The 26,418-nt window shown below is 46.9% G+C and overlaps 1 protein-coding gene across 4 annotated transcripts in view; it reads left to right on the top strand.

The window, feature by feature from the left end:
• LOC137528663 (uncharacterized) overlaps positions 1-26,286 on the top strand; it is a 46,732-nt gene extending 20,446 nt beyond the window's left edge. The window contains exons 1-4 of one of the 4 annotated variants that reach the window (XM_068250090.1): positions 11,458-11,568; positions 17,279-17,439; positions 20,838-20,977; positions 23,321-26,286. In XM_068250090.1, the coding sequence (XP_068106191.1) occupies positions 11,507-11,568; positions 17,279-17,439; positions 20,838-20,977; positions 23,321-23,875 (918 nt within the window). In that variant the 5' untranslated portion in view covers positions 11,458-11,506 and the 3' untranslated portion in view covers positions 23,876-26,286. Of the gene's footprint in view, positions 1-11,457; positions 11,569-17,275; positions 17,440-20,837; positions 20,978-23,320 lie in introns of those variants that run through there. The other 3 variants (XM_068250089.1, XM_068250088.1, XM_068250086.1) reach the window with 3 other exon arrangements.
• The last annotated feature ends 132 nt before the right edge of the window (positions 26,287-26,418 follow it).

Genomic DNA, 26,418 nt, shown 5'->3' with positions numbered 1-26,418 from the left:
TGACATACCGACAGCAGAGCGAGCGGGCTGCAGGGATGGGAAAGCATCAGGATCGGCGGGCGCAAGCAGCGCTGTAATTGAACTCTACGCCGTGGCAGGAATAACAGGCCCCAAACACATCATAGATTTCAAGGTCCAGAAGCGGTTAGAATGCTCGCTAATTTCCTTTAAGTACAAAGAATAGATACTTTCCCAGGCTTCCTCCAGCCCCATAAACACGCGTGAGTCCCTTGCCGTCCTCCTGCCGTTCAGCCGGGATCAGCCCCAATAACTCCTTCAGTCGCATCAGTCTGGGTTTTCTGCGCATGTACGGAAGGTCCGAGCATGCGCAGAAGACCCAGACTGGACCTGACTAAGCCAGTTACTGGGGCTGATCGCAGCTGAACGCCAGATCTCTGGTACACTCTGGTGTAATGGGGCCCTAGGTAATGTAATAGATTCGGGGGCCCGCTTGTGGTCTTTTTGGTAAGCTGAAGTGGAGAGAGATCAGAGAAGGTAGTAAGAGCGTCCCTTGACAACCAATGTGCCCCAGGTACCTGCCTAGGTTACCTGGCGGATGATCCTGCTCCGCCAAGACTCGATCTGGTCTCCCAGCCTTTATAGAGACATTGGCCTCAATTCACTAAGCTTATCTCCTGTCTTTAATAAAGTTTCTAGTGTTATCACCATGGTGACAAGGCATGTGGTATTCAGGAAACATTTTACCTCAGGCAAACCTACTGTTACCTCTTCTGTCTTTAAGTTAACTCTCCAAACCTTAAAATAACTCCAGAATTCTAAAGTTAAAGACAGGCTGTTTATTAACTGCGTGTGAAAATAACTACAGAGGAGGTAACTTAACCACAGAGGAGGTAACTTAAGGAATGAAGAGATAAGATAACTCTCTCACTGTGTGGTGGCAAGTTTTCTCTTGTCTTATTATCTCCAGCATGATCTTAGTGAATTGAGGCCTTTATTTCTAGAACTCAGTAACCACGGTGACCTTCTGTAACTGCCATATTGCAGAGCAATGCACTGTTCAGCAGTCTCCAGCACATGTTAGACGCTTGGCTGTCCTCCTGTTACACTGCGTTCTCTCGTGTTCCTGTTGGCGGATGTCCCGGGACATGTGGGGGCGTGTCGCTGTTCTGCTAGATCGTTCTGTACCTTGCGGCCATCTCTCTATCTACTGTACAATTCAAACATTATGTAATTTTATTTACGGCGGGAGGAGGAAATACCATTTGGGAACAGAACATCTGGGATGGGAGGAGCTTCGGGTACAGTAAACCTTAATACTTCTCAGTGGATTGCAGTTTTTTTTTTATCGTTGAATTGCCGCAAACGTTCCCTGAAAAATTCCTGCCGCTCTGCCAAGTCTCCCAGGCCGCTGCCGGCGGTCGCATTTCACATCCCAGAATATCCCGCCGTATACCAGCGAATGCTGACGCCGCCTTAGGACTGTCCATCAGATTCTACCAATCCTCCCAGCAAAATACATTATTAAAGGGAACCTGAAATGAAAGGGATATGGAGGCTGCCATATTTATTTCCTTTTAAAGCGGACCTGAACTCAGAACTTCCTCTCTGCTCTCAAAGATAAGCAACAGCATAATAACCTTTAAAGAAAAAATGTCTTTGTTACAGCTGATACAATCCTGCAATAAATCTGCAGTGTGTCTACTTCCTGCTTTCATGGAAGCAGACGTATTGTTAACATCCTGTGTTTACCCGTTATATCTTGGCCATGGCAGTCAGCTGACACAGCTGTGGGATCAAATTACAACTTGGCCTTAGTCACGGATGAGATAGGCTAAACTCTCTAAATACATACAGGGTGCATTTCCCTCTGTTTTCTTTCAGTCCTGTGCAAGGGTTCAGGCCAGTTGCCTGACAGTCCTCCTGATCCTGTCTCTAATATTTTTAGACCCTGAACAAGCATGCAGCAGATCAGGTACTCTGACCCAGCTGACTCAATTCCTCAATTAGCCATATGCTTGTTCCAGGGTTTTGACTCTGACTCAACTTATGCCAGAAGATCAACAGGGCAGCCAGGCAACTGGCATTGCTCACAAGGAAATACAAATGGCAGCCTCCACATCCCTCTCACATCGGGTTCCTGAAGGCGCATAGCTCCCAACTGTCGGTAATCCCGTCCTCTGCTCGGGGTAGCCGCTGGAGGCTGTGTGCAGAGCAATGTGCGCAGCGGGAGTGTCTCTACATACCTCCCGGGGGATCCCGACGTCGGGCACCATTCTTCTTCCTCTCCTCCGGGCTCTGCTTCCTGCTAGTGAGATTGCCGGCTGTCATCATGATGACAGCCAGGAATTTCACTTTACGGTTGCAGCGCCACCCGGAGGCATAATTGCAGCTTGGAGCCAGTGAGGTGAGTGGCAGTGTTGCCAACCTTTCACGTTATTTTTTACTGACAAATACCTAAACATGTACTGACAAAAGATTTTTTTTACTGACAAAACGCCGAAAAATTGGGCGTGGCCACGCAACAGAATGTGGGCGTGGTCATGGGTGGGGCCAAATATACATGATTTTAATATTGCTGTAAAAGGTCTGCCAGGGAAGTTTGAGCTCTGCCATAGTGTTTCCCCCCCATTCCCCCAAAATACATGTAATCTTACAGCATTTCACCAAAAATCCACGTAATCTGGCAGAGGTTCTTCCAAAATACAGATAATATGGCAGTGGTTCCCAAAAAATAGATGTAATCTGGCAGCAGCGATTCCCCCAACATACACATAATCTGGCAGCAGTTCCCCAAAATACATTTAATCTGACAGCAGTGGTTCCCCAAAAATAGGTAGCCCCAGGTCTATAGGTGTCCCCAGAATAGGTGGCCAGGGGTATAGATGTCCCCAGAACAGGTAGCCAGGGGGAGAGCTGTCCCCAGAACAGGTAGCCAGGGGTATATGTGCCCAGTATATGTAGGCAGGGGTACAGGGCCGGTTCTAGACTGGCACATATGAGGGGGCAGTCAAATGGGGGCAACATGTTCGAGGAAATCTGAGGCGACTAAAGTGGGCATGGCAAGTAAATGCACATAATGAGAGACAGCGTTTCACCAGTAAATGCACATAAGAGACAGCCTTTCACCAGTAAATGTACGTAATGACAGACAGCTTTTCACCAGTGAATGCACGTAATGAGAGACAGCTTATCACCAGTAAATGCACTTAATGAGAGACAGCTTTTCACCAGTAAATGCACATAATAAGAGACAGCTTTTCACCAGTAAATGCACGTAATGACAGACAGCTTTTCACCAGTAAATGCACATAAGAGACAGCCTTTCACCAGTGAATGCACGTAATGACAGACAGCTTTTCACCAGTGAATGAACGTAATGAGAGACAGCTTTTCACCAGTAAATGCACGTAATGAGAGACAGCTTTTCACCGGTAAATGCACGTAATGAGAGACACCTTTTCACCAGTAAATGAACATAAGAGACAGCTTTTCACCAGTAAATGCACATAATAAGAGACAGCTTTTCACCAGTAAATGCACATAATAAGAGAAAGCTTTTCACCAGTAAATGCACATAAGAGACAGCTTTTCACCAGTAAATGCACATAAGAGACATCGTTTCACCAGTACATGCACATAAGAGACAGCTTTTCACTAGTACATGCACATTATGGCAAACAGCCAGTGTCCTCAGTATATGTAGCCAGCAGATACATGTGCCCAGTATATGTAGCCAGAGGTTTATGTCCCCAGTATATGTAGGCAGGGGTATATGTGCCCAGTATATGTAGCCAGAGGTATATGTCCCCAGTATATGTAGGCAGGGGTATATGTGCCCAGTATATGTAGCAGAGGTATATGTGGCCATGGGTAGCCAGGGTTATATGTCCCCAGTATATGTAGCCAGGGTTATATGTCCCCAGTATATGTAGCCAGGGTTATATGTCCCCAGTATATGTAGCCAGGGTTATATGTGCCCAGTAGATGTAGCCAGGGTTATATGTGCCCAGTAGATGTAGCCAGGGTTATATGTGCCCAGTAGATGTAGCCAGGGTTATATGTGCCCAGTAGATGTAGCCAGGGTTATATGTGCCCAGTAGATGTAGCCAGGGTTATATGTGCCCATGGGTAGCTAGGTGACCCCCCAAAGCAGGAGGAGAGCAGCGCAGTGGAGGGAGAGCTGTGGCATCAGCGGCGGAGAAGGGGGGCAATTCCCCCCCCCCCCCCTTCTCTCACCTTAGTGCTCTCCCTCGCTCGCTCTCCCCTCCTGAACTAAGTGACGAGTGGCTGGCAGTGGCAGCGAGCGGAACTTACCTGCGTCTTCTCTCGTCGCCGGCGTGGGATGAATTGCTGCTACTCTGGTCTGGTACAGACCAGAGCAGCAGAACTTCCGGCGCAGAAGCGAGACGGAAGGTAAGTCCCGCCCGCTGCCAAACGCCACTGCCAGCCACTCGTCACTTAGATCAGGAGGGGGACAGTCAGCGAGGGAGGGAGAGCACTAAGGTGAGAGAAGGGGGGGGAGATTGCCCCCCTTCTCCACCGCTGATGCCACAGCTTTTCCTCCACTGCGCTGCTGTCCTCCTGCAACAGAGCGGGCGGCCGCCCTTTTACGGACGCTGCTGAATTCCTTACGGAATTCACGGGCAGCTTAATTTGTATCAAAAATTACGGGCTGCCCGTACATTTACGGGCGGTTGGCAACACTGGTGAGTGGTTGTAGAAATGCTGCAGATCTCCCTGGCAGCATGATTTTTTTTCCAGGTTTTAGGGTCTGAAAGGGTGCAAAAAATTGCAACGCTTTTAGAACCTAAAATCCATCATCAAGAATCATAACGCCAAGGGGGTTAATGGACTCAAAACTTTTTTTCTCATCCTTTAAATTGATATATATCTTATTTTCAAATGTCAATGTGAAAGAAAATGAACCAGGATAGAAAGGACCAGTGTGGTTTGAATGATTCTTATGAAATCTTTATGGTAGGCGTGGCTATGGGTGTGTCAGGGGCATGGTTAGGGGTGTGGCCTAAGCATCCCTCTTTCTTATTTTAAAAAGTTGAGAGGTATGAAGGCAAACTTTGGGTATGAAAACACATACTCACCTCTGGATCCTATAGAGCCTTCCCACGGCGGTCTCTGGTGCCTGGAAAATGAACATTGGGGCCGCGCCCCTCTTCAGGTATGTGCATGGGCGAGGATGGCCCCGCCTACGCAGTAAGGTGGAGCCACCCGTGACTGACAATTATTATTTGGTCATCGTCAGGCCTGAATTTACATCACAGAAGCCTATAAGCACAGCTTTTCTGACAATCTAGCCTTTGCCCTCCACAAACCTACAAACACCCACCAAACCAAACACTGCTATTCCAGCGCAGGAGATTTGGGCGCGGCCGGCGCCACTATAGGCCGTAATAGGAATTACAGCTATAGTGGCGCACAGTGAGTAACTTTGGCGCCGTCAGAAGACGGAGCTGAAGTTACTTTTTAAATACTATAATTCGGCCTCCAGCAATTGCTGGAAGCCGAATTATTTCATTCCCGCACTATCCACATGGACCTGGAGGGGGAATAGTAATTACCACGGCCGGGACTTGTGCAGAAGCAGGATCAGCCATATACCGGCTGTATCCTGCACCCAAGTCTCCCAGTGGCGATTTCTCTTGTACGCCGCCAAACACCACTGCAAGAATGTTGGCTGTCCCCTACATCCCCTGCCTGGCGTAGATAGCCACGTTTGCCCCTTAGTATTAGGTAGCCCCAGAGGTACCCTCAGTACATTCATCTGCAGATCAAGCAATCATCTGCAGATCTGAAAATCCATCCTGGTGGATCTGATCTGCAGATGAATGTCAGTTAAATCATGTGTGTATGATGATCTGCAGATCTCATAGGCTATCATTGCAATTTGCAGGAATGGATTTATGGCAGGAACAGATCTTTTGCAGATACTGATCTTTTGTGTCTGTACAGCATCTGTGTGTGCAGCATCTTGCAAAGATTTTTTTTCTGATGGGGAGTTCAGCTCCGTAGAATAGACTGTGTAGAGTATGGCTCTCATACTGCATGGAAGGGGGTAAGATTGGTCTGTGATCTTTCATTTTCCAAAGACTATAGTCTGATGTATGTATGCACCTTAAACCTCTCTATAGCTGTGCACTCAGCTCTGTCCACTCTCCTCTATACCTCTCTATAGCTGTGCACTCAGCTCTCCAATCCACTCTATAGCTCTGCACTCAGCTCTCTCCACTCTATAGCTGTGCACTCAGCTCTCTCCACTCCATTCTATAGCTGTGCACTCAGCTCTCTCCACTCTATACCTCTCTATAGCTGTGCACTCAGCTCTCTCCACTCTATACCTCTCTATAGCTGTGCACTCAGCTCTCTCCACTCCCCTCTATACCTCTCTATAGCTGTGCACTCGGCTCTGTCCACTATCCTCTATACCTCTCTATAGCTGTGCACTCAGTTCTCTCCACTCTCCTCTATACCTCTCGATAGCTGTGCACTCAGCTCTCTCCACTCCACTCTATAGCTGTGCACTCAGCTCTCTCCTCTATACCTCTCTATAGCTGTGCACTCAGCTCTCTCCGCTCCCCTCTATAGCTGTGCACTCAGCTCTCTCCACTCCCCTCTATACCTCTCTATAGCTGTGCACTCAGCTCTCTCCACTCCCCTCTATACCTCTCTATAGCTGTGCACTCAGCTCTCTCCACTCCCCTCTATACCTCTCTATAGCTGTGCACTCAGCTCTCTTCACTGTCTTCTATACCTCTCTATAGCTGTACACTCAGCTATCTCTACTCCCCTCTATAGCTCTCTATAGCTGTGCACTCAGCTCTCTCCACTCCCCTCTATACCTCTCTATAGCTGTGCACTCAGCCCTCTTCACTGTCTTCTATACCTCTCTATAGCTGTACACTCAGCTCTCTCCACTCCCCTCTATATCTCTCTATAGCTGTGCACTCAGCTCTCTCCACTCCCCTCTATACCTCTCTATAGCTGTGCACTCAGCTCTCTCCACTCCCCTCTATACCTCTCTATAGCTGTGCACTCAGCTCTCTTCACTGTCTTCTATACCTCTCTATAGCTGTACACTCAGCTCTCTCTACTCCCCTCTATAGATCTCTATAGCTGTGCACTCAGCTCTCTCCCGTCCCCTCTATAGCTGTGCACTCCGCTCTCTTCACTCTCTTCTATACCTCTCCTTAGCTGTGCACTCCGCGCTCTCTACTCCCCTCTATACCTTTCTATAGCTGTGCACTCTGCTCTTTCACTCCCCTCTATACCTCTCTATAGCTGTGCACTCAGCTCTCTCCGCTCCCCTCTATAGCTGTGCACTCTGCTCTCTCACTCCCCTCTATACCTCTCTATAGCAGTGCACTCCACTCACTTCACTCTCTTCTGTACCTCTCTATAGCTGTGCACTAAGCTCTCTCCACTTCCCTCTATACCTCTCTATAGCTCTGCACTCAGCTTTCTCCACTCCACTCTATAGCTGTGCACTCAGCTCTCTCCACTCCCCTCTATACCTCTCTATAGCTGTGCACTCAGCTCTCTCCACTCCACTCTATAGCTGTGCATTCAGCTCTCTCCACTCCACTCTATAGCTGTGCATTCAGCTCTCTCCACTCCACTCTATAGCTGTGCACTCAGCTCTCTCCGCTCCCCTCTATACCTCTCTATAGCTGTGCACTCAGCTCTCTCCACTCCTCTCTATAGCTGTGCACTCAGCTCTCTCCACTCCCCTCTATACCTCTCTATAGCTGTGCACTCAGCTCTCTCGACTCCCCTTTATAGCTGTGCATTCAGCTCTCTCCACTCCACTCTATAGCTGTGCACTCAGCTCTCTCCACTCTCCTCTATAGCTGTGCACTCAGCTTTCTCCGCTCCCCTCTATACCTCTCTATAGCTGTGCACTCAGCTCTCTCCACTCCCCTCTATACCTCTCTATAGCTGTGCACTCAGCTCTCTCCACTCCCCTTTATAGCTGTGCATTCAGCTCTCTCCACTCCACTCTATAGCTGTGCACTCAGCTCTCTCCACTCCCATCTATACCTCTCTATAGCTGTGCACCTAGCTCTCTTCTATACCACTCTATAGCTGTGCACTCAGCTCTGTCCTCTATACGTCTCTAAAGCTGTGCACTCAGCTCTCTCCACTCCCCTCTATACCTCTCTATAGCTGTGCACTCAGCTCTCTCCACTCCCATCTATACCTCTCTATAGCTGTGCACTCTGCTCTGTCCACTCTCCTCTATACCTCTCTATAGCTGTGCACTCAGCTCTCTTCTATACCTCTCTATAGCTGTGCACTCAGCTCTCTCCACTCCCATCTATACCTCTCTATAGCTGTGCACTCAGCTCTCTTCTATACCTCTCTATAGCTGTGCACTCAGCTCTCTCCACTCCCATCTATACCTCTCTATAGCTGTGCACTCAGCTCTCTCCACTCCCCTCTATACCTCTCTATAGCTGTGCACCCAGCTCTCTTCTATACCACTCTATAGCTGTGCACTCAGTTCTCTCCACTCCCCTCTATAGCTGTGCACTCAGCTCTCTTCTATACCTCTCTATAGCTGTGCACTCAGCTCTCTCCATTTCCCTCTATACCTCTCTATAGCTGTGCACTCTGCTCTCTCTTTACTCTCGTCTATATCTCTCTATAGCTGTGCACTCCGCTCTCTCTACTCCCCTGTATAGCTCTCTATAGCTGTGCACTCTGCTCTCTCCTCTATACCTCTCTATAGCTGTGCACTCCGCTCTCTTCACTATCGTCTATACCTCTCTATAGCTGTGCACTCCGCTCTCTCTACTCCCCTGTATAGCTCTCTATAGCTGTGCACTCTGCTCTCTCCTCTATTCCTCTCTATAGCTGTGCACTCCGCTCTCTTCTATACCTCTCCTTAGCTGTGCACTCCGCGCTCTCTACTCCCCTTTATACCTCCCTATAGCTGTGCACTCTGCTCTCTTCTATACCTCTCTATAGCTGTGCACTCAGCTCTCTCCTTTATACCTCTCTATATCTGTGCACTCAGCTCTCTCCTCTATACCTCTATATAGCTGTGCACTCCACTCTTTTCTATACCTCTCTATAGCTGTGCACTCAGCTCTCTCCATTATACCTCTCTATAGCTGTGCACTCAGCTCTCTCCTCTATACCTCTCTATAGCTGTGCACTCAGCTCTCCCCTCTATACCTCTCTATAGCTGTGCACTCCGCTCTCTTCACTCTCTTCTATACCTCTCTATAGCTGTGCACTCCACTCTCTTCTATACCTCTCTATAGCCGTGGACTCCGCTCTCTTCTATACCTCTCCTTAGCTGTGCACTCCGCGCTCTCTACTCCCCTCTATACCTCTCCTTAGCTGTGCACTCCGCTCTCTTCCCTCTCCTCTATACCTCTCTATAGCTGTGCACTCCGCTCTCTTCACTCTCCTCTATAGCTGTGCACTTAGCTCACTCCACTCCCCTCTATACCTCTCTATAGCTGTGCACTCAGCTCTCTCCACTCCCCTCTATACCTCTCTATAGCTGTGCACTCTGCTCTCTCCTCTATAGCTGTGCACTCCGCTCTCTCCACTCCCCTCTATACCTCTCTATAGCTGTGCACTCCGCGCTCTCCTCTATAACTCTCTATAGCTGTGCACTCAGCTCTCTCCACTCCCCTCTATAGCTGTGCACTCAGCTCTCTCCACTCCCCTCTATTCCTCTCTATAGCTGTGCACTCAGCTCTCTCCACTCCCCTCTATAGCTGTGCACTCAGCTCTCTCCACTCCCCTCTATAGCTGTGCACTCCGCTCTTTCCTCTATACCTCTCTATAGTTGTGCACTCAGCTCTCTTCTATACCTCTCTATAGTTGTACACTCAGCTCTCTTCTATACCTCTCTATAGCTGTGCAGTCAGCTCTCTCCACTCCCCTCTATACCTCTCTATAGCTGTGCACTCCGCTCTTTCCTCTATACCTCTCTATAGTTGTGCACTCAGCTCTCTTCTATACCTCTCTATAGCTGTACACTCAGCTCTCTTCTATACCTCTCTATAGCTGTGCACTCAGCTCTCTCCACTCCCCTCTATACCTCTCTATAGCTGTGCACTCCGCTCTCTCCTCTATACCTCTCTATAGCTGTACACTCAGCTCTCTTCTATACCTCTCTATAGCTGTACACTCAGCTCTCTTCTATACCTCTCTATAGCTGTGCACTCAGCTCTCTTCTATACCTCTCTATAGCTGTGCACTCAGCTCTCTTCTATACCTCTCTATAGCTGTACACTCAGCTCTCTTATATAACTCTCTATAGCTGTGCACTCAGCTCTCCCCTCTATACCTCTCTATAGCTGTGCACTCCGCTCTCCTCTATACCTCTCTATAGCTGTGCACTCAGCTCTCTTCTATACCTCTCTATAGCTGTGCACTCAGCTCTCTTCTATACCTCTCTATAGCTGTACACTCAGCTCTCATCATCACTTTCCTTTCTCTACAGCTGAGCTCACACCTCCCATCTCTCTCCTGGTTTCTCTGTATCTCCCTCTATCCCCTTTGCTGCTGTCACTCACGGGTTAATCCCCAGCACATGGCCGGGCGAGTGTTGTTGTACGTCACGACAATCTGATCACACACACAGACATGCTGCATGGAGGGGGGGTAGAGGAGGAGGAGGGGACTGATACGAAAATACTGAAACCGACAAACTGCAATATAGAAACCTACAGAGGAGACGAAAGGCAGATGATCCCAGAGATGACAGATTGGTTGCCCTATATATCCCTCTATATATGAGCAATATTTTTGGGGTACAGTTAATCGTTTTGTACTCTTATTAATCAGATTTGATTGAGTATAGGCAGATCACTCTATGATTTTTAGTAAGGGATTCTGGTGAACACCTATAGTGTATACAGCAGGGGGGTTGAGGGGGGGCCACACGATTATGTTTAGTGGCCCCTGCAGGGGCGTAGCAACAGGGGTTGCAGAGGTTGCAACCGCATCGGGGCCCCGAAGTGCTCTCCCTCAACTACAGCATTAGCTCTCTATTGGTCCTGGGCTCATAATAATCACTTCTGGAGATACTTTGAATAGTAGTAATCATTCACAAACAGCTCCCCATCCCCTTCTTGCACCTCTGACACTGTAGTTGCCATTGGCAGGTTTTGGTGCGCCGTATCAATTGTTATGTATAGAGTGCTTGGGGGGCACCATTGTAAAACTTGCATTGGGGCCCACAGCTCCTTAGCTACGCCACTGGGCCCCTGGGTGGTCCAAGGGCCCATACTGATTTTCTCCAGGATGCCAGGGGGTTAATGTGCAGAGGGGCATGGTGCAGCTGGTCACATGATGTGCAGAGTCACACCAGCAGCAGCAGCAGCAGATTATAAAGTCCATGTGCAGCAGCCCATTATGTAACATGTTCTCTCGCAGAATACATGCCCAGTCATAGCACAAAAGTGTAACCACGCCCAGCCTCTAACTATTATATACAGAACCATCAAAAAGGGGCGGGGAAGAGGATGGACAGGGGGAAGGGCCAGAGCAAGAAGAGTGAGAGGGAGCAATGCTGAGAGCTCAATACAGAAGTGTTCACACAAGGCTGAAATCAGCAACAACTGCAACAAGGTAAGAATTCCACTCCGTGTTCTGCATGGAGCGTGTCTGCCTGTACATATGTGTATGATATATATATATATATATATATATATATATATATATATATATATATATATATATATATTTATTATCATACACAAATAGGAACATGATACTCCATGGACTGCATTATTTATTAATATTATGTGATTATATCGCTGACATCTTCTGCGGTGCTGCACAGAGTATATATGCTCTTGTCACTAACTGTCCCTCAGAGGGGCTCACAATCTAATCCCTACCATAGTCGTAAGTCTATATGTATTGTGTAGTGTTTGTATAGTAGTCTTGAGCCAATTTAGGGGAAGGCAATTAAAACAGAACTGAAGATTCACCAAAATCAAAGAGTTTCCCTTACCTGGGGCTTCTGCCAGCCCCATGCAGCCATCCTGTCCCATGCTGGTTCTCAATGATCCTCCCTTCTCTCGCCGCGGTGGGTCCTGCAGGACGCTATTGCGGACGGGAACGCAAAGAAGGATACGCATGGCCAGGGCTGCGCAGGCGCAGTTGCCGTCGACTTACAAGACGGCGGTAACGAAACTGCACCGCGGCGGGAGAACAGTGGATCATATGAAGACAGCGCTGGACAGGACGGCTGCAAGGGGCTGGCAGAAGCCCCAGGTAAGTGAAACGTTTTGTTTTTGGTGAATTTTCATTTTCGCTTTAACTTATCTGTATGTTTTTGGGATATGGGAGGAAACCAGGAACCCCACCGGGGACCCAGCGCTGCAAGTCGAGAGTGCTGTCCACCACGCCACCATGCTGCCCTATATGGACTGTACGGTCCTTATACTTCCACCTATTCCCTCTTCACCCCTATGGACTATATACCCCAGTAGACCCCTATATCCTCCACACTCTTATGGACTGTATACCCCAACCCCCTATACCCTTCCCTATAATCCCACAACCACCCCCTCCCATGCTAATGTTTTGCTTGGGCAATGCTCAATGTATTTGGTCCTGCCAATAAAGCTTTTTTTTGGATTTGGATATCGATTTATGACCGTAAACAACCCTATTACATTTTATATAACGGCAAAGGCATATTGGTATAGTAGTCTATTTAATCCTAATGCTAGGCACACAAGATGCAATTTCCCATCAGATCGACTTTTCGGACATGTCTGATCTGCTCTCGAATTGATAACGTGATCAATTGTGGGCAGTACTGATATGAAAATCGATCTTGTCAGAAGATCAGACATGCCGGAAATATACTGATTCGACCCGTCGATCTGACGGAAAATTGTATTGTGTGTACCTAGCCTAAGGCATCGTATATAGAGGCTCAAGAGGTCATTCTATGCACTCCTTATCTATAAGGTTCCCATTAACGGTACCATTTTTCACTAAATGCGATCTTTCGATGCAATTTGAACGATCGCAACTACCGGTAATCAGGAAGGCAATTATGGATTATTTACATTTAGTGAACGATTCTTTCTTCAAATGGATCCAACTTTCGGATCGATTTTATAGTACTAAGCAATCCACTAAAGAATCGTTCCTTATCGATTGTCTTCATAAATCTAATTTTCACAATTCGATCATAAAAATCAAATCAAAAGATCGTATTTGGTGAAAAATACAGTAAGATCCCCTTACAGTAAACTGCAAGGGACCTGGCCAAGTAGTTTACTCTATCAGGATCGATCATATATTATATACTCATACAGGCACGTGGTCGGGACCCAGGATCTGAGCTCACTATAGCAAGAGGTTTGTCATATCAGAGTGTAGGATTACGAGATTCTACTGTATATGCAAAAGAGATCAGTTTATGATTCATCGCACTGCTATTACATCAGATAGAGAAGTCAGCTGAATCAGTATGTAGGTCTGTTTATTCCTATTATATAATATACGTATGTAAGGGAGACCAGCATACGCGTGTATGCATCTTTAGTGCATTATATGTGTGTATATACATATATAGAGGTACAAGGGATCAGTACACATCCCTGGTACATCATATAGAGGTAAGGGGGATCAGTATACATTCATGGAGCATCATATAGAGGTAAGGGGGATCAGTATACATCCCTGGTGCATCATATATAGAGGTAAGGGGGATCAGTATACATCCCTGGTGCATCATATATAGAGGTAAGGGGGATCAGTACACATCCCTGGTACATCATATAGAGGTAAGGGTGGTCAGTATACATCCCTGGTGCATCACACACAGAGGTAAGGGAGATCAGTATACATCCCTGGTGCATCATATATAGAGGTAAGGGGGATCAGTATACATCCCTGGTGCATCATATATAGAGGTAAGGGATATCAGTACACATCCTTGGTGCATCATATATAGAGGTAAGGGGGATCAGTACACATCCCTGGTACATCATATATAGAGGTAAGGGGGATCAGTATACATCCCTGGTGCATCATATATAGAGGTAAGGGGGATCAGTATACATCCCTGGAGCATCATATATAGAGGTAAGGGGGATCAGTATACATCCCTGGTACATCATATAGAGGTAAGGGTGGTCAGTATACATCCCTGGTGCATCACACACAGAGGTAAGGGAGATCAGTATACATCCCTGGTGCATCATATATAGAGGTAAGGGGGATCAGTATACATCCCTGGTGCATCATATATAGAGGTAAGGGATATCAGTACACATCCTTGGTGCATCATATATAGAGGTAAGGGGGATCAGTACACATCCCTGGTACATCATATATAGAGGTAAGGGGGATCAGTATACATCCCTGGTACATCATATAGAGGTAAGGGGGGTCAGTATACATCCCTGCTCCATCATATATAGAGGTAAGGGGGATCAGTATACATCCCTGGAGCATCATATATAGAGGTAAGGGGGATCAGTATACATCCCTGGTGCATCATATATAGAGGTAAGGGGGATCAGTATACATCCCTGCTGCATCATATATAGAGGTAAGGGGGATCAGTATACATCCCTGGTGCATCATATATAGAGGTAAGGGGGATCAGTATACATCCCTGGTACATCATATAGAGGTAAGGGGGATCAGTATACATCCCTGGTGCATCATATATAGAGGTAAGGGGGATCAGTACACATCCCTGGTACATCATATAGAGGTAAGGGTGGTCAGTATACATCCCTGGTGCATCACACACAGAGGTGAGGGAGATCAGTATACATCCCTGGTGCATCATATATAGAGGTAAGGGGGATCAGTATACATCCCTGGTGCATCATATATAGAGGTAAGGGATATCAGTACACATCCTTGGTGCATCATATATAGAGGTAAGGGGGATCAGTACACATCCCTGGTACATCTTATATAGAGGTAAGGGGGATCAGTATACATCCCTGGTACATCATATATAGAGGTAAGGGGGATCAGTATACATCCCTGGAGCATCATATATAGAGGTAAGGGGGATCAGTATACATCCCTGGTGCATCATATATAGAGGTAAGGGGGATCAGTATACATCCCTGCTGCATCATATATAGAGGTAAGGGGGTTCAGTATACATCCCTGGAGCATCATATATAGAGGTAAGGGGGATCAGTATACATCCCTGGTACATCATATATAGAGGTAAGGGGGATCAGTATACATCCCTGGAGCATCATATATAGGTAAGGGGGATCAGTATACATCCCTGCTGCATCATATATAGAGGTAAGGGGGTTCAGTATACATCCCTGGAGCATCATATATAGAGATAAGGGGGTTCAGTATACATCCCTGTGAGGAGTCGGAGTCAGGTGATTTTATTTTTTGTACCAAATCCACAATCCTGATAACAATTAGACAAAGGAGTCAGAGTCAAGGAGTCGGGCCATTTTTGGTATCTGAAGTCGGAGTTGGAGGTTTCCTAAACTGAGGAGTCAGATGATTTTTGTAACGACTCTGCATGTATGGCCACCTTAACACTTTGTCTGTCCCAATGACTTTGAATGACTTACAGGGCCATGCCAGAAAATTTGAGGCACGATAACAATCTGATATTTGACGTACTCACATAAATAATATAATAGTGTTAAACAATTCTGTCAACAAAAGTCTAATTTAAGCTGATACATGGTGCCATTGCTGTATCCTCAGATACATAATGTACACACAGTATATATAAATCAGCACTGTGTCCAGACTGGGCAGGGATCGAGGCCAGGGTTTGGCTGGCAGGAGTAGTAGGTGAAAGTTGGAAACACTCTGTTCTGTTGTTCCATGCTGGTGGGAGCAGTGTAGCTCCACGTGTGTACACTGTACAGGGAGGAGCGTACACTCTGTACTGTGCAATGTGTTACTCACACCACCCATCTTCAGGGAGTGTCTGTGTGTACTTTACATCCACATCTACTGCCAAAGGGAAAACAAAGCAGACAGGACCGGCCAATCACACTCACCACTCGTCAAGCAAGGGAAGAAACTCAGTGAGTCACCGTGATCAGAAGCAGCTGGGAAATGACTGTCTTAAAACATTATAACACTATAAAAAAAAAACCATACAGTGCTACAAATAACATAGTACACTGTGTACAGTAATACCACTAGTATCTCTTTAGACAGTGTAATATTGACTTATGTTCCTACCATATTCTCTAAGGTCAATTTAAAGGGAACCTAAACTGAGAAGGATGTGGATTTTTCCTTTAAAAATAATACCAGTTGCCTGACTCTCCTGCTGATCCTGTGTCTCTAATACTTTTAGCCACAGCCCCTTAACAAGCATGCAGATCAGGTGCTCTGACTGAAGTCAGACTGAATTATCTGCATGCATGTTTGAGATGATCCAGATACTACTGCAGCAAATTGATCAGCAGGAGAGTCAGGCAACTGGTATAGTTTAAAAGGAAATATCCATATCCCTCTCAGTTTAGGTTCCCTTTAAAGGGGGAGCCTGAAGTGACAGGGATATGGAGGCTGCCATCTTCGTTCCCTTATAAACAATACCAGTTGCATGGCTGTCATGCTGATCTCTTGGCTACAGTTGTGCTGCAGTCACATGCCAAAGTTACACCGCATGGACCCACAGCTCTGGATGTTCACCCGTCGCTGTAGCCCCCTTACTCTGCTGTCACTATGATGGCAGAGTTCCCCGAGCCGGTCAGAAGCCAATTTCATTGGCTTCTGACCCTGTGATCAACGTGAGCCAATAAGATTGGCTCACAGTGATCACAAGGTCAGGATCTAATGAAATAGGCTCCTGACCAGCTCAGGGAGCTCTGCTGTCCTAACGACAGCAGGGCGAGTGGGCTGCAGCAGTGAGAGATTGGCGCAAACAGCGGTAGCGTGCAGCGGGGAGGATTGAAATCTTTGCCCTGGCAGAGAGAACAGGTGCCAACCGGCGTAGATTTCAATCACTGCAGTCTGGAAAAGAGCTATATACTATACCCACCCCCAACATCGGTTTACTAGCATCTGTATGGTGTATGAGCAATGGATCTTGCACAGCGGGTACAGCAGCGACAAAGCTCCAACACAAACACATGGCGGTACCCAGGCTACAGCGTATGTCCACAAATAGATATAGCCGCAGCGGCCTCTGTTCACAAATACACACATATTGTACAGCAGGAAAGCTCACTGCAAATATTATTCTTCCTGTTCCATATGGTTGCTGGCAAACACTGTGTCTGCTATAATCACATGACTCCGACAGGAAACGATTGGATGGATGTCTCTGATTTCTCTTGTTTCTTCCCCTCAGCAGACTGGTTCCAGATCGTTATCGGAAAGCCATGAAATCCCCACCGGCGGAGACGGGACCCCCCACCCCAAAGCAAGAGAATCATGAGGAAACGCAAGCAGGGAAAGAACCCAAAGTGAAATCCCAGCTGCAGAGCGAAAGTGAAAAGGATTCTGGGTATTCAGGTACAGGCCTTTCTCTACACACGCATTTACTACAGTGTGAGGCAATATCACTGCAAGATGTACTTTACATGTACAGGATGCCACACAACAGTCATAACGTTTTATTGCTGTGTAATATGTTGGAGCTTTATGCAGAACCTCTGGGAGTTTTATAGAGAATCAAATCAAATCAATTTCCCCCCCCCCCCCACCTTACAGAGAAAGTGATACCAAGTACCATTTTTTTAAAGGACCACTCCATTAGTGGTATACACGCCGCCGGCATGTCGCTTGTGTGACGTCACTTGCTATATGCTGGCGGCGTGCATATGGAAGAGTGGGGGTTTCCAAAAACGGATGGGCACCGCACGGTGGGCGTAACAGGGCAGGTAATGTATAAATGCCCACACGGAGGGTACATTTATACACTAGGGGGCAGTGGCAGACAATGCCCAAGAGATTTCATGCCGAATCGGGAATCGGCCTGTGGTGTATAGGCAGCCGACAGATCTCTCTCTAATCACATTCGATCAGAGATTTGTCTCTTGGTCTGCCCATCATCACCTGATGTAGGACTACCTTTAAACAATTGTATCAATTAAACAAGTCTTTTCAGGCAGGTAAATGGTAGCATTCCTGTGTGTGATCGCCAGTAGACATTCCTACACCCGTAGACATAGAGTACATATATATTATATAAGGCAAGGCAGGCAATGAGGTCAGGGATTCAGGTCAGGGTTTGGCTGAAAGTAGTAAATGAAATGTTCTGTTCCATGCTGGTTGGAGGAGTGGTAGTTCCACGTGTGTACACTGTACAGGGAGGAGCGTACATTCTGTACAATGTATTACTCACACTACCAGTCTTCAGGGAGTGTCTGATTGTACTGTCCATGGGGAGGTCCCCATCCACATACACTACTAGAGGGAAAACAAAGCAAACAGACCCAGCCTGAAAGGACCACCTGTTTGAAAGTTCGGTCTGGCATTGCTGTAGTGCTACTGAGCTGTATTGGCCTGGCTAGGTTAGTCTTGCTTGGCTTGTGTGGCTAGCTGCCCTGTTGTAACCTTAGCTGGCGTTACAGCGGTGTTGACTGCTGGTACTAGCCTCGCATGGCAGATCAGGTACTTGCTTATTGATGCTGCTCTGTGGTGACCTGGATAGGTTAGCCTTTCTTGGCTTGTTGGCTAGTGCAACTTGCTGGCCTGGCTGGGTTTGTCTTGGTTGGGTTTTCTGGGTGGGAACTAAGCCAGTGTTGTCAGCTGAACGCACTGTGTCGGTTTTGGTCTTGTTGAGTTATGCTGGCCTGTCTGGGTTAGCCTTGCTTGATTCCTGTGATTTGCCGGCCTGGTGCTGGCTTGGACTGGCATAGCTGGAGTGGTGCTGAGAAAGTTCTGACAGTTGGTTACTTTCTGCTGCTGGCTTGGCGGAGTAGTTCTGAGCTGGTATTAATAACTGGTCACACTCTGCTACTTTTAATCTTGTTGGCCTGGTTTTGGCTTGGCCACAATAGTGGTCAGCTGTTGTCGACAGCATGTCACACTTTGCTAGTTTTAATCTTGTTGGCCTGGTTTTGGCTTGGCGAGAGTAGTGGTCAGCTGGTGTCGACAGCTGGTCACACTCTGCTAGTTTTGATCTTGCTGGCTTGGTGCTGGACTGGTCTGGCATTGCTGGAGGAGTACTGGAGCTGGTGCTGACCAAATGGCACACACTTGGTAGTTCTGCGCCTGTTAACTTACTACTGCCTCGGCTGTAGTGGTGCTAAGCTGGTGTTGACAGCAGGACACATGAGTTTTCAGCTTTGCTGGGCTGTGATGGTTTGGCCTGGTAATGCTGGAGGCTTGGTGCTGGGCTGGTGCTGGCTTGGTCTGGCATAGCTGGAGGAGAACTGGAGCTGGCCAAATGGCACTCTGGGTAGTTCTGCTCCTGTTTACTTGGTACTGCCTTGGCTGTAGTGGTGCTCACCTGGTGTTGACAGCAAGACACAAGAGTTTTCGTCTTTGCTGGGCTGTGGTGGCTTGGCCTGGTATTGCTGGAGTGGGGCTGTGATAGTCTTGACAGTCAATCATATTCTGGTGGCTTTAGTTTTGCTGGTCCTGGTTGCATTGCCTGGTATTTCTTAAGTGGTGCTGTGGAGGAGTTGACACTGTGTCACACATTGGTGGTTTTGACTTTGCTGGGCTCTGGTGGCTTGGTCTGGCTTTGCTGGAGGGTTGCTGATCTGTTGTAGGTAACTGGTCACTTATGATTTAGGCTTTGCTATGCTCTGGTGGCTTGGTCTGGCTTTGCTGGAGGGTTTCTGATCTGGTGTAGATAACTGGTCACTTATGATTTAGGCTTTGCTGGGCTCTGGTAGCTTGGTCTGGCTTTGCTGGAGGGTTTCGGATCTGGTGTAGGTAACTGGTCACTTATGATTTAGGCTTTGCTGGGCTCTGGTAGCTTGGTCTGGCTTTGCTGGAGGGTTGCTGAACTGTTGTAGATAATTGGTCACACTAATAATTTACCGTAGGCTTTGCTGGGCTGTGGTGGCTTGGAGTTGCTGAGCTGGTGCTATTTGGTTTGGTGGCTGCTTGGCTGTTGTTGTCAGCCTAGTTTTCAGTCTGGTCTCCCTCTTGGGGTGAACAGGGAAAGGAGGACAGCTTGGAAAAGGAGACACGACACGTGATACTGTGACACATTGTGTTAAGTATGCATAAAATTAACATCACATTTGCACTGATCTGAAATTATTATCATCTCGTTAATTTCCTCTTCTGGATTTAAGGTGCAGCATGTTAGAAAGAAAAGAAAGCTGGGGATTGGTTGTCGGAGTTGGACAATATTATCAATTAATACTTAGGGCGCATACACACATCCAATTTTGATTGGCCAATAAATATCACCTCCATGTAGTATGAAGGCCAACACATTTTGAATAGGATGGCCAGATTGTGTTTGTGTAGGTAAGCTCTCAACCTACATTGAGGTGGTACAATTGGGCAATTATTGGCCAATCACAATTGGATGTCATTAAGTCTGGTACACAAATCCAGTTTTGAGTGGACAATGACGGGCCAGATTCCATGTACAGTAGAATCTCCTTATAGTAAACTCTGATATAGTGAAACCTCTGGATATAGTAAACTCAGTCCTCAGGTCCCAGCAAATGCGTCTATATAAATATACAATGTATGACCAATTCTGATATAGTAAACTACTTTTCCTGGTCCCTTGGAGTTTACTATAAAGGGATTCTAGTGTAGTATGAGAGCTTACCTGCAAAATCTGTTCACAGTATTGTCTGTTGACCCTTATACTACATGGGGGTGGTAAAATTGGTGAGTGATTGACCAATCATAATTGAAAGTGTGTGGCAGGCTTTAGGGTGAGTGGTGATCTCCTGGCGTGTCTGTGCATTAACCTCTGACACTCTCATTTGCAGACAGCAGTTCGGATAGCCAGAGCTCGGAGGAAACCTCTGTGTCGGCGTGGGCCAGTACAGCCGGATCCTCGCCGTACACCAGCACCGCGCAGACGGCCTACGCTCCGGTATACATCCTGCAGAATGTCGTGCTCAAACAGGTGAGATGAAAGAGGAACTTCAGCCTAAACAAGCAAACATAAAAGGGGTTCTGTAGAGTGAAAAAAACAAAAACTGAGACTTACCTGGGGCTTCTATCAGCCCCCTGTAGCTGTTATGTCCCGCGCCGTCCTCCTCCGATCACCACTTCCCAGCTGCCGGTACCGGGCAATTATTCGTCTAACAAGACGAATAGTGCACGCTCCCGGTCGTGTCTCCACGAGCTTACTGCACAGGCGCAGTCCGAGGTTTTCTTGTCCTGGAGACGCGAGCTGCCCATCAACTGCTTGTGCAAAAGGGCCCTAAGGTCTCTTTTCCATGGACTGTTGAGCTGTGTGCTCAGCAAGCAGTTACCAGGCAGCAACGAGCAGTTACCAGGTAGCAGTGAGCAGTTGTGAGAGTTTGAGAGGCATTTCACTGCCTATCAACAGTCTGTGGAAAAGAGGCCTAACCTCCCCCCATACCTACACCCCATCACCTATGCTAACACTACCCCCCCCCCCCCCCCCCTTCCATACAACTTAGGCCTCTCTTCCATGGACTGTTGATAGGCATTGAAATGCCTCTCAAGCTCTCATAACTGCTCACTGCTGCCTGGTAACTGCTCACTGCTTGCTGAGCACACAGTTCAACTGTTCGTGGAAAAGAAGCCCAACTCTAACCTCCCCCCATGCCTACACCTAGCACTGACCCCCACCGCCTATGCCTAACAATAACCTCTACCACATACAACTAACAACATTAACCTCCCTTAGGGCTCGTTTCCACTATCGCGAATCCGCATGCGTCCAACGCATGCGGATTCGCACATGTAATGCAAGTGGATGGGCCTGTTTCCACTGTAGCGTTGTTGAGGTGCGTTTTTTTCAGCGGTAAAAAAACGCACAAAAGAGCCAACGAATTCGCCTGCGAGTGGAATGCATGCGAATCGCCGCTAATGTATTTAATAGTAAAAACGCATGCGTTTGTTACATGCGTTTTTACCCGCGATTTCGCGTGCGATTTCTCACCTTTTTCAATTTTATTTTGCCCTGGCAGTGTCATGGTTAATTTCGCATGGCACCCTGCCATGCGAAATCGCGGGTAAAAACGCATGCGGAAACGCATCCGCATGCGTTTTTACAAGCGTCGGAATGCCGGCGAAATCGCGTCGCAACAGTGGAAACAAGCCCTTATACCTACGCCTAACGCTATCTCCCCCTCCTTACCTACACTAACAACCCCCATACCAATACTACCTTCCCTCCCCTATGCCTAACAATAGCACACATCTCTTCCCCTCCCCCCACACCTACTAACGCCTAACCAGCGCAGTGTCGTGGCGCGCTTAGCACGCTGCACTCAGGTGGTGGGCGGTAACATTTAACACCCAGCAATAGGTGTCAGATGGCCTAGGTACGCCACAGGAGGGATGTGATTTTTTTTAAAAGGGAACCCGAGGTGAGAGGAATATGGAGGCTGACATATTTATTTCCTTGTAAACCATGCCAGTTGCCTGGCAGCCCTGCTGATCTTCTGGCATAAGTAGTGTCTGAGTCAAAACCCTGGAACAAGCCAAGAGTACCGGAACTGCTGCATGCTTGTTCAGGGTCTATGGCTAACGGTATTAGAGGCAGAGGATCAGCAGGACTGCCAGGTAACTGGTATTGTTTAAAAGGACATAAATATGGCAGCCTCCATATACCTCTCACCTCGAGTTTCCTTTAAAGAATACAGATTGCCTGGCTGTCCTGATGATCCTCTTCCTCTAATACGTTTAGCCATAGACCCCTGAACAAGCATGCAGATCAGGTGTTTGACTGGATTTATTACATGCTTGTTTCAGGTGTCTGATTCAGACAGCAGGGCTGCCAGGCAACTGGTGCTGTTTCAAAGGAAATAAATATGGCAGCCTCCATATTCTTCTCACTTCAGGTCTCTTTTAAAGGACAACTGAATATTTATTTCCTTTTAAGCAATACCAGTTGCCTGGCCCTCCTGCTGATCCTCTGCCTCTAATACTTTTAGCCAAAGCCCCTGAACAAGCATGCAGCAGATCAGGTGTTTCAGACTTTAAAGTCAGATCTGACAAGATTAGCTGCATGCTTGTTTCTGGTGTTATTCAGATACTACTGCAGAGAAATAGACCAGCAGGGCTGCCAGGCAACTGGTATTGATTAAAAGGAAATAAATATGGCAGCCTCCATATACCTCTTACTTCAGTTCCCCTTTAAAAGGAAATAAATAGGTCTTCATATCCTTCTTACTTCAGTTGTCCTTTAATACATGAATCCTGTAGTATGTATGCGATGTTACTAAAGCTGCAGCGATTGTGACGAGCCTGTTTTCCTGTTCTTTTTCTCTAGACTCGTTTACTGGTCCTCCAGCCTCCCGCACGCCGTCATCGGAAGCGTCCCTGTCCTTCATCCTACCTTCCGATTCTCCGATCCTATCCCAGGATTGCTCCACGCCAGGCCCCTCCCCCAACGCCAGCCCCTGACCCCACTCCGACCTCTGGCAGCTCCACCCCTTCTGTGAACAGACTCCCTGCTTCCTACTTGTTAGACGTCTCCCTCCGCTCTCTTTCTCTGCTGAGACGGTCGCGGGAGACCCAGCGCTCAGTGAGGGAACTGAGGGCCCACACCAGACTATACGAACGGGCCCTGCGTGGGGAAGAAGGGGGATGGGAGCGACTACGGAGAGCCATGGAACTAAGTGGAGGATACCGAAAAGTTCCAAAGTCCTCAATGGATGTGGATGCTGGAGAGACAATATCAACAGGAAGCTCCTCCCACATGGACACTACTCCCTCCCCAACAGAAAATGTCAACACACATGAGACAATGACATCATCAGTGAAGTGTGTGACATCACCAGAGACTCTAATACTCAAGCGTGAGAAAGAAAATGTCCTCTATTAATAGCAGATACCAGGGAGTAGAGAGGAATACTGATCTGATTTAGGGATGGTCAATGAGATGGTCAAACAATTTCGAGTTGATGCAGCATTATGACAATTTTGTGTGCAAATTTATGCAGCTAGAAACTGAACCAATCAGATCTTGCTAAGGTAAAATTTGATTGGTCTATTTTCAAGTTGCATACAAAATATGCATAATCTTGCATTAACTCAAAATGATTTGCATCTTATTGACCATCCCTAGTTGTATTCATTGAGGTTCTTCCAGGTTGGAGAATACTAAAGAGCACACATCATGCTGTAAACCTGAGAGGGATGCATTACCAGTCTGCTGCTAGGTGGGGTGAAGGTCGTATCAGACCATAGTAAAGGTTGCTGGATGACGAGTTAGGCATGTGACAATAGGATTCACATTTACTGCTAAATTCAGGACAACCTGTGTTTATTATAATAGTCACAGCTGTCCTGAGAACATTATATAACAAAAGATAGGCAATGAGATATAAATAGTTCCAAAGTATGCGTGAATGTATGCATTTGTTTGGTCCATTTACAAACTGCATAACTTGCAATTAGGGATGGTGAATGTGATGCAAATAATTTTGAGTTGATGCAGCATTATACAAATGTTGTATGCAGCTTGAAAATCCTGCTGGGGTAAAATTCGATTCATTCATTTTTAATAAGCTGCATACATTTGCATTATCCTGCATCAACTCCAAATTATTTACATCTCATTGACCATCCCTATTAGGAGCATCTCATTAAGGCCTCTTTTCCACGGACTGTTGATAGGCAGTGAAATGCCTCTCAAACTCTCACAACTGCTTGCCGCTACCTGGTAACTGCTCACTGCTGCCTTATCACTGCTTGCTGAGCACACAGTTCAACAGTCCATGGAAAAGAGGCCTAAATGTTACTTCTGTTTACCAAATTTTCAGCAACCCCAGCTGAACCCCGACTTGACTCTCCCCACCTAATCGCAGACATGGGAGTCATTTCTCCTGACTACAGATAGTCAATGAGAGCATAATACTGTCTTGCATAAAAATGTAATGTAACTTGTATGCAATTCGGCCTATTCTATTAAATTCAGCTGGGAGGCCTCTTCCCCACTCATGCGTTGCAAATCACGCTATCAGCAACGCCTGGTATGTGCAATCTGCGGTGATATCAGAAGTGCAGAGACCTCACCGTTCCATCCATGCGTTGCGATTCAGCACGGAAGGGACCAAAGTGCATTTTTCGAATGCTGCATACAATTTACATACAAGCTGGAATCATTGGCATGCCGATGGCCAATGAGATGTAAGTCATTTTGAGTTGTTGCAGGATTATGCAAATTTTCAATGCAAACTTATGCATCTTGAAAACGAACCATGGATGGATTATATTGGTCCATTTTCAAGCTGCATAAGGGCAGGTTCACACTTGCTATTGTGTTTTTGCAATCGCAATTATGCAGCCATTTTTTTTAAGTGATTGTACAGAGATTGAGTTTTATTTCAGGAAATAAGAATCACATCGGGAAAGTTACATTTAAATACGTTGCCATAACGCTTTGCTGGTCGCTGGCGATCAGCAACACACTTTAGTGTGACATGGAAACTGTAGTGAAAATAATTAATAAAATTGCTTATTGTTTACAGTATTCATTTATAGATTATTTAGTCAGTATTTGCCCGTTGTAAAATCAACCCCCCTGGTACTGGAAGGTGTTCTCCGTGGAATGTTCGTTTCCTGAGAGTCCTAAGACTAGTAGAAAAGATCTCTGGTCTCCCAGAATGCTCGAGGGGATTTTCACATAATAAACAGCCTAGGCTAAGCCTCACTGGGAAGGCAGGGCTACATACCAACATACAGCTATATATAGCTATAGGAAGAGTTCCTGATGCTGAGACCAGGCTATTTAGGCCTCTTTTCCACGGGCAGTTGATAGGCAGTGAAATGCCTCTCAAACTCTCACTGCTGCCTGGTAACTGCTTGCTGAGCACATTGTTCAACTGTCTGTGGAAAAGAGGCCTTAAAGTAAAAGTGGATACCCTAAATAAATTACTTCATTCTACTATATGATATTATGGTTCCTCTTCAATGGGGCCTAAATTTGCATTGACGATTTGCATAATCCTGCATCATCTCGTTTATCATCTCCGGTCGTTGACCACCTGTAGTCCAGACCAGGCCTGCAAGACTTCTGATGACGCCCTGCCTGTAGGAGCCTCAGTAGATGAGCCCCATGGTCCTCCGCTGAGGCTCACATCTGTATAGCATTGTGTGACTGGTCACTCCCATGTGACTAGCAGCTGAGAGTCCTCTGCGAGTGCCTATCAGTTGTTAGCGAGAATGTATTATAATGTTTTTGTTTTGTTTTTTTGCACCTGTTTAATGTAATCATGACATGATTTTATCAAACATTTGGTCTGTCTGAGTTTGTGCTGATAATCTGGCCGTTGCTCTGTTTCTCGACCTGTAGTTGCATAGTTGGGGCTGGTTCCAGTGGCGTAGCTAAAGAGCTTTGGGCCCCAGTGCAAGTTTTATATGGGG

This window comes from Hyperolius riggenbachi, chromosome 8 (assembly GCF_040937935.1).
Source record: "Hyperolius riggenbachi isolate aHypRig1 chromosome 8, aHypRig1.pri, whole genome shotgun sequence".
NCBI lineage: Eukaryota > Metazoa > Chordata > Amphibia > Anura > Hyperoliidae > Hyperolius > Hyperolius riggenbachi.
This window is presented reverse-complemented; position numbering and strand designations above follow the sequence as displayed.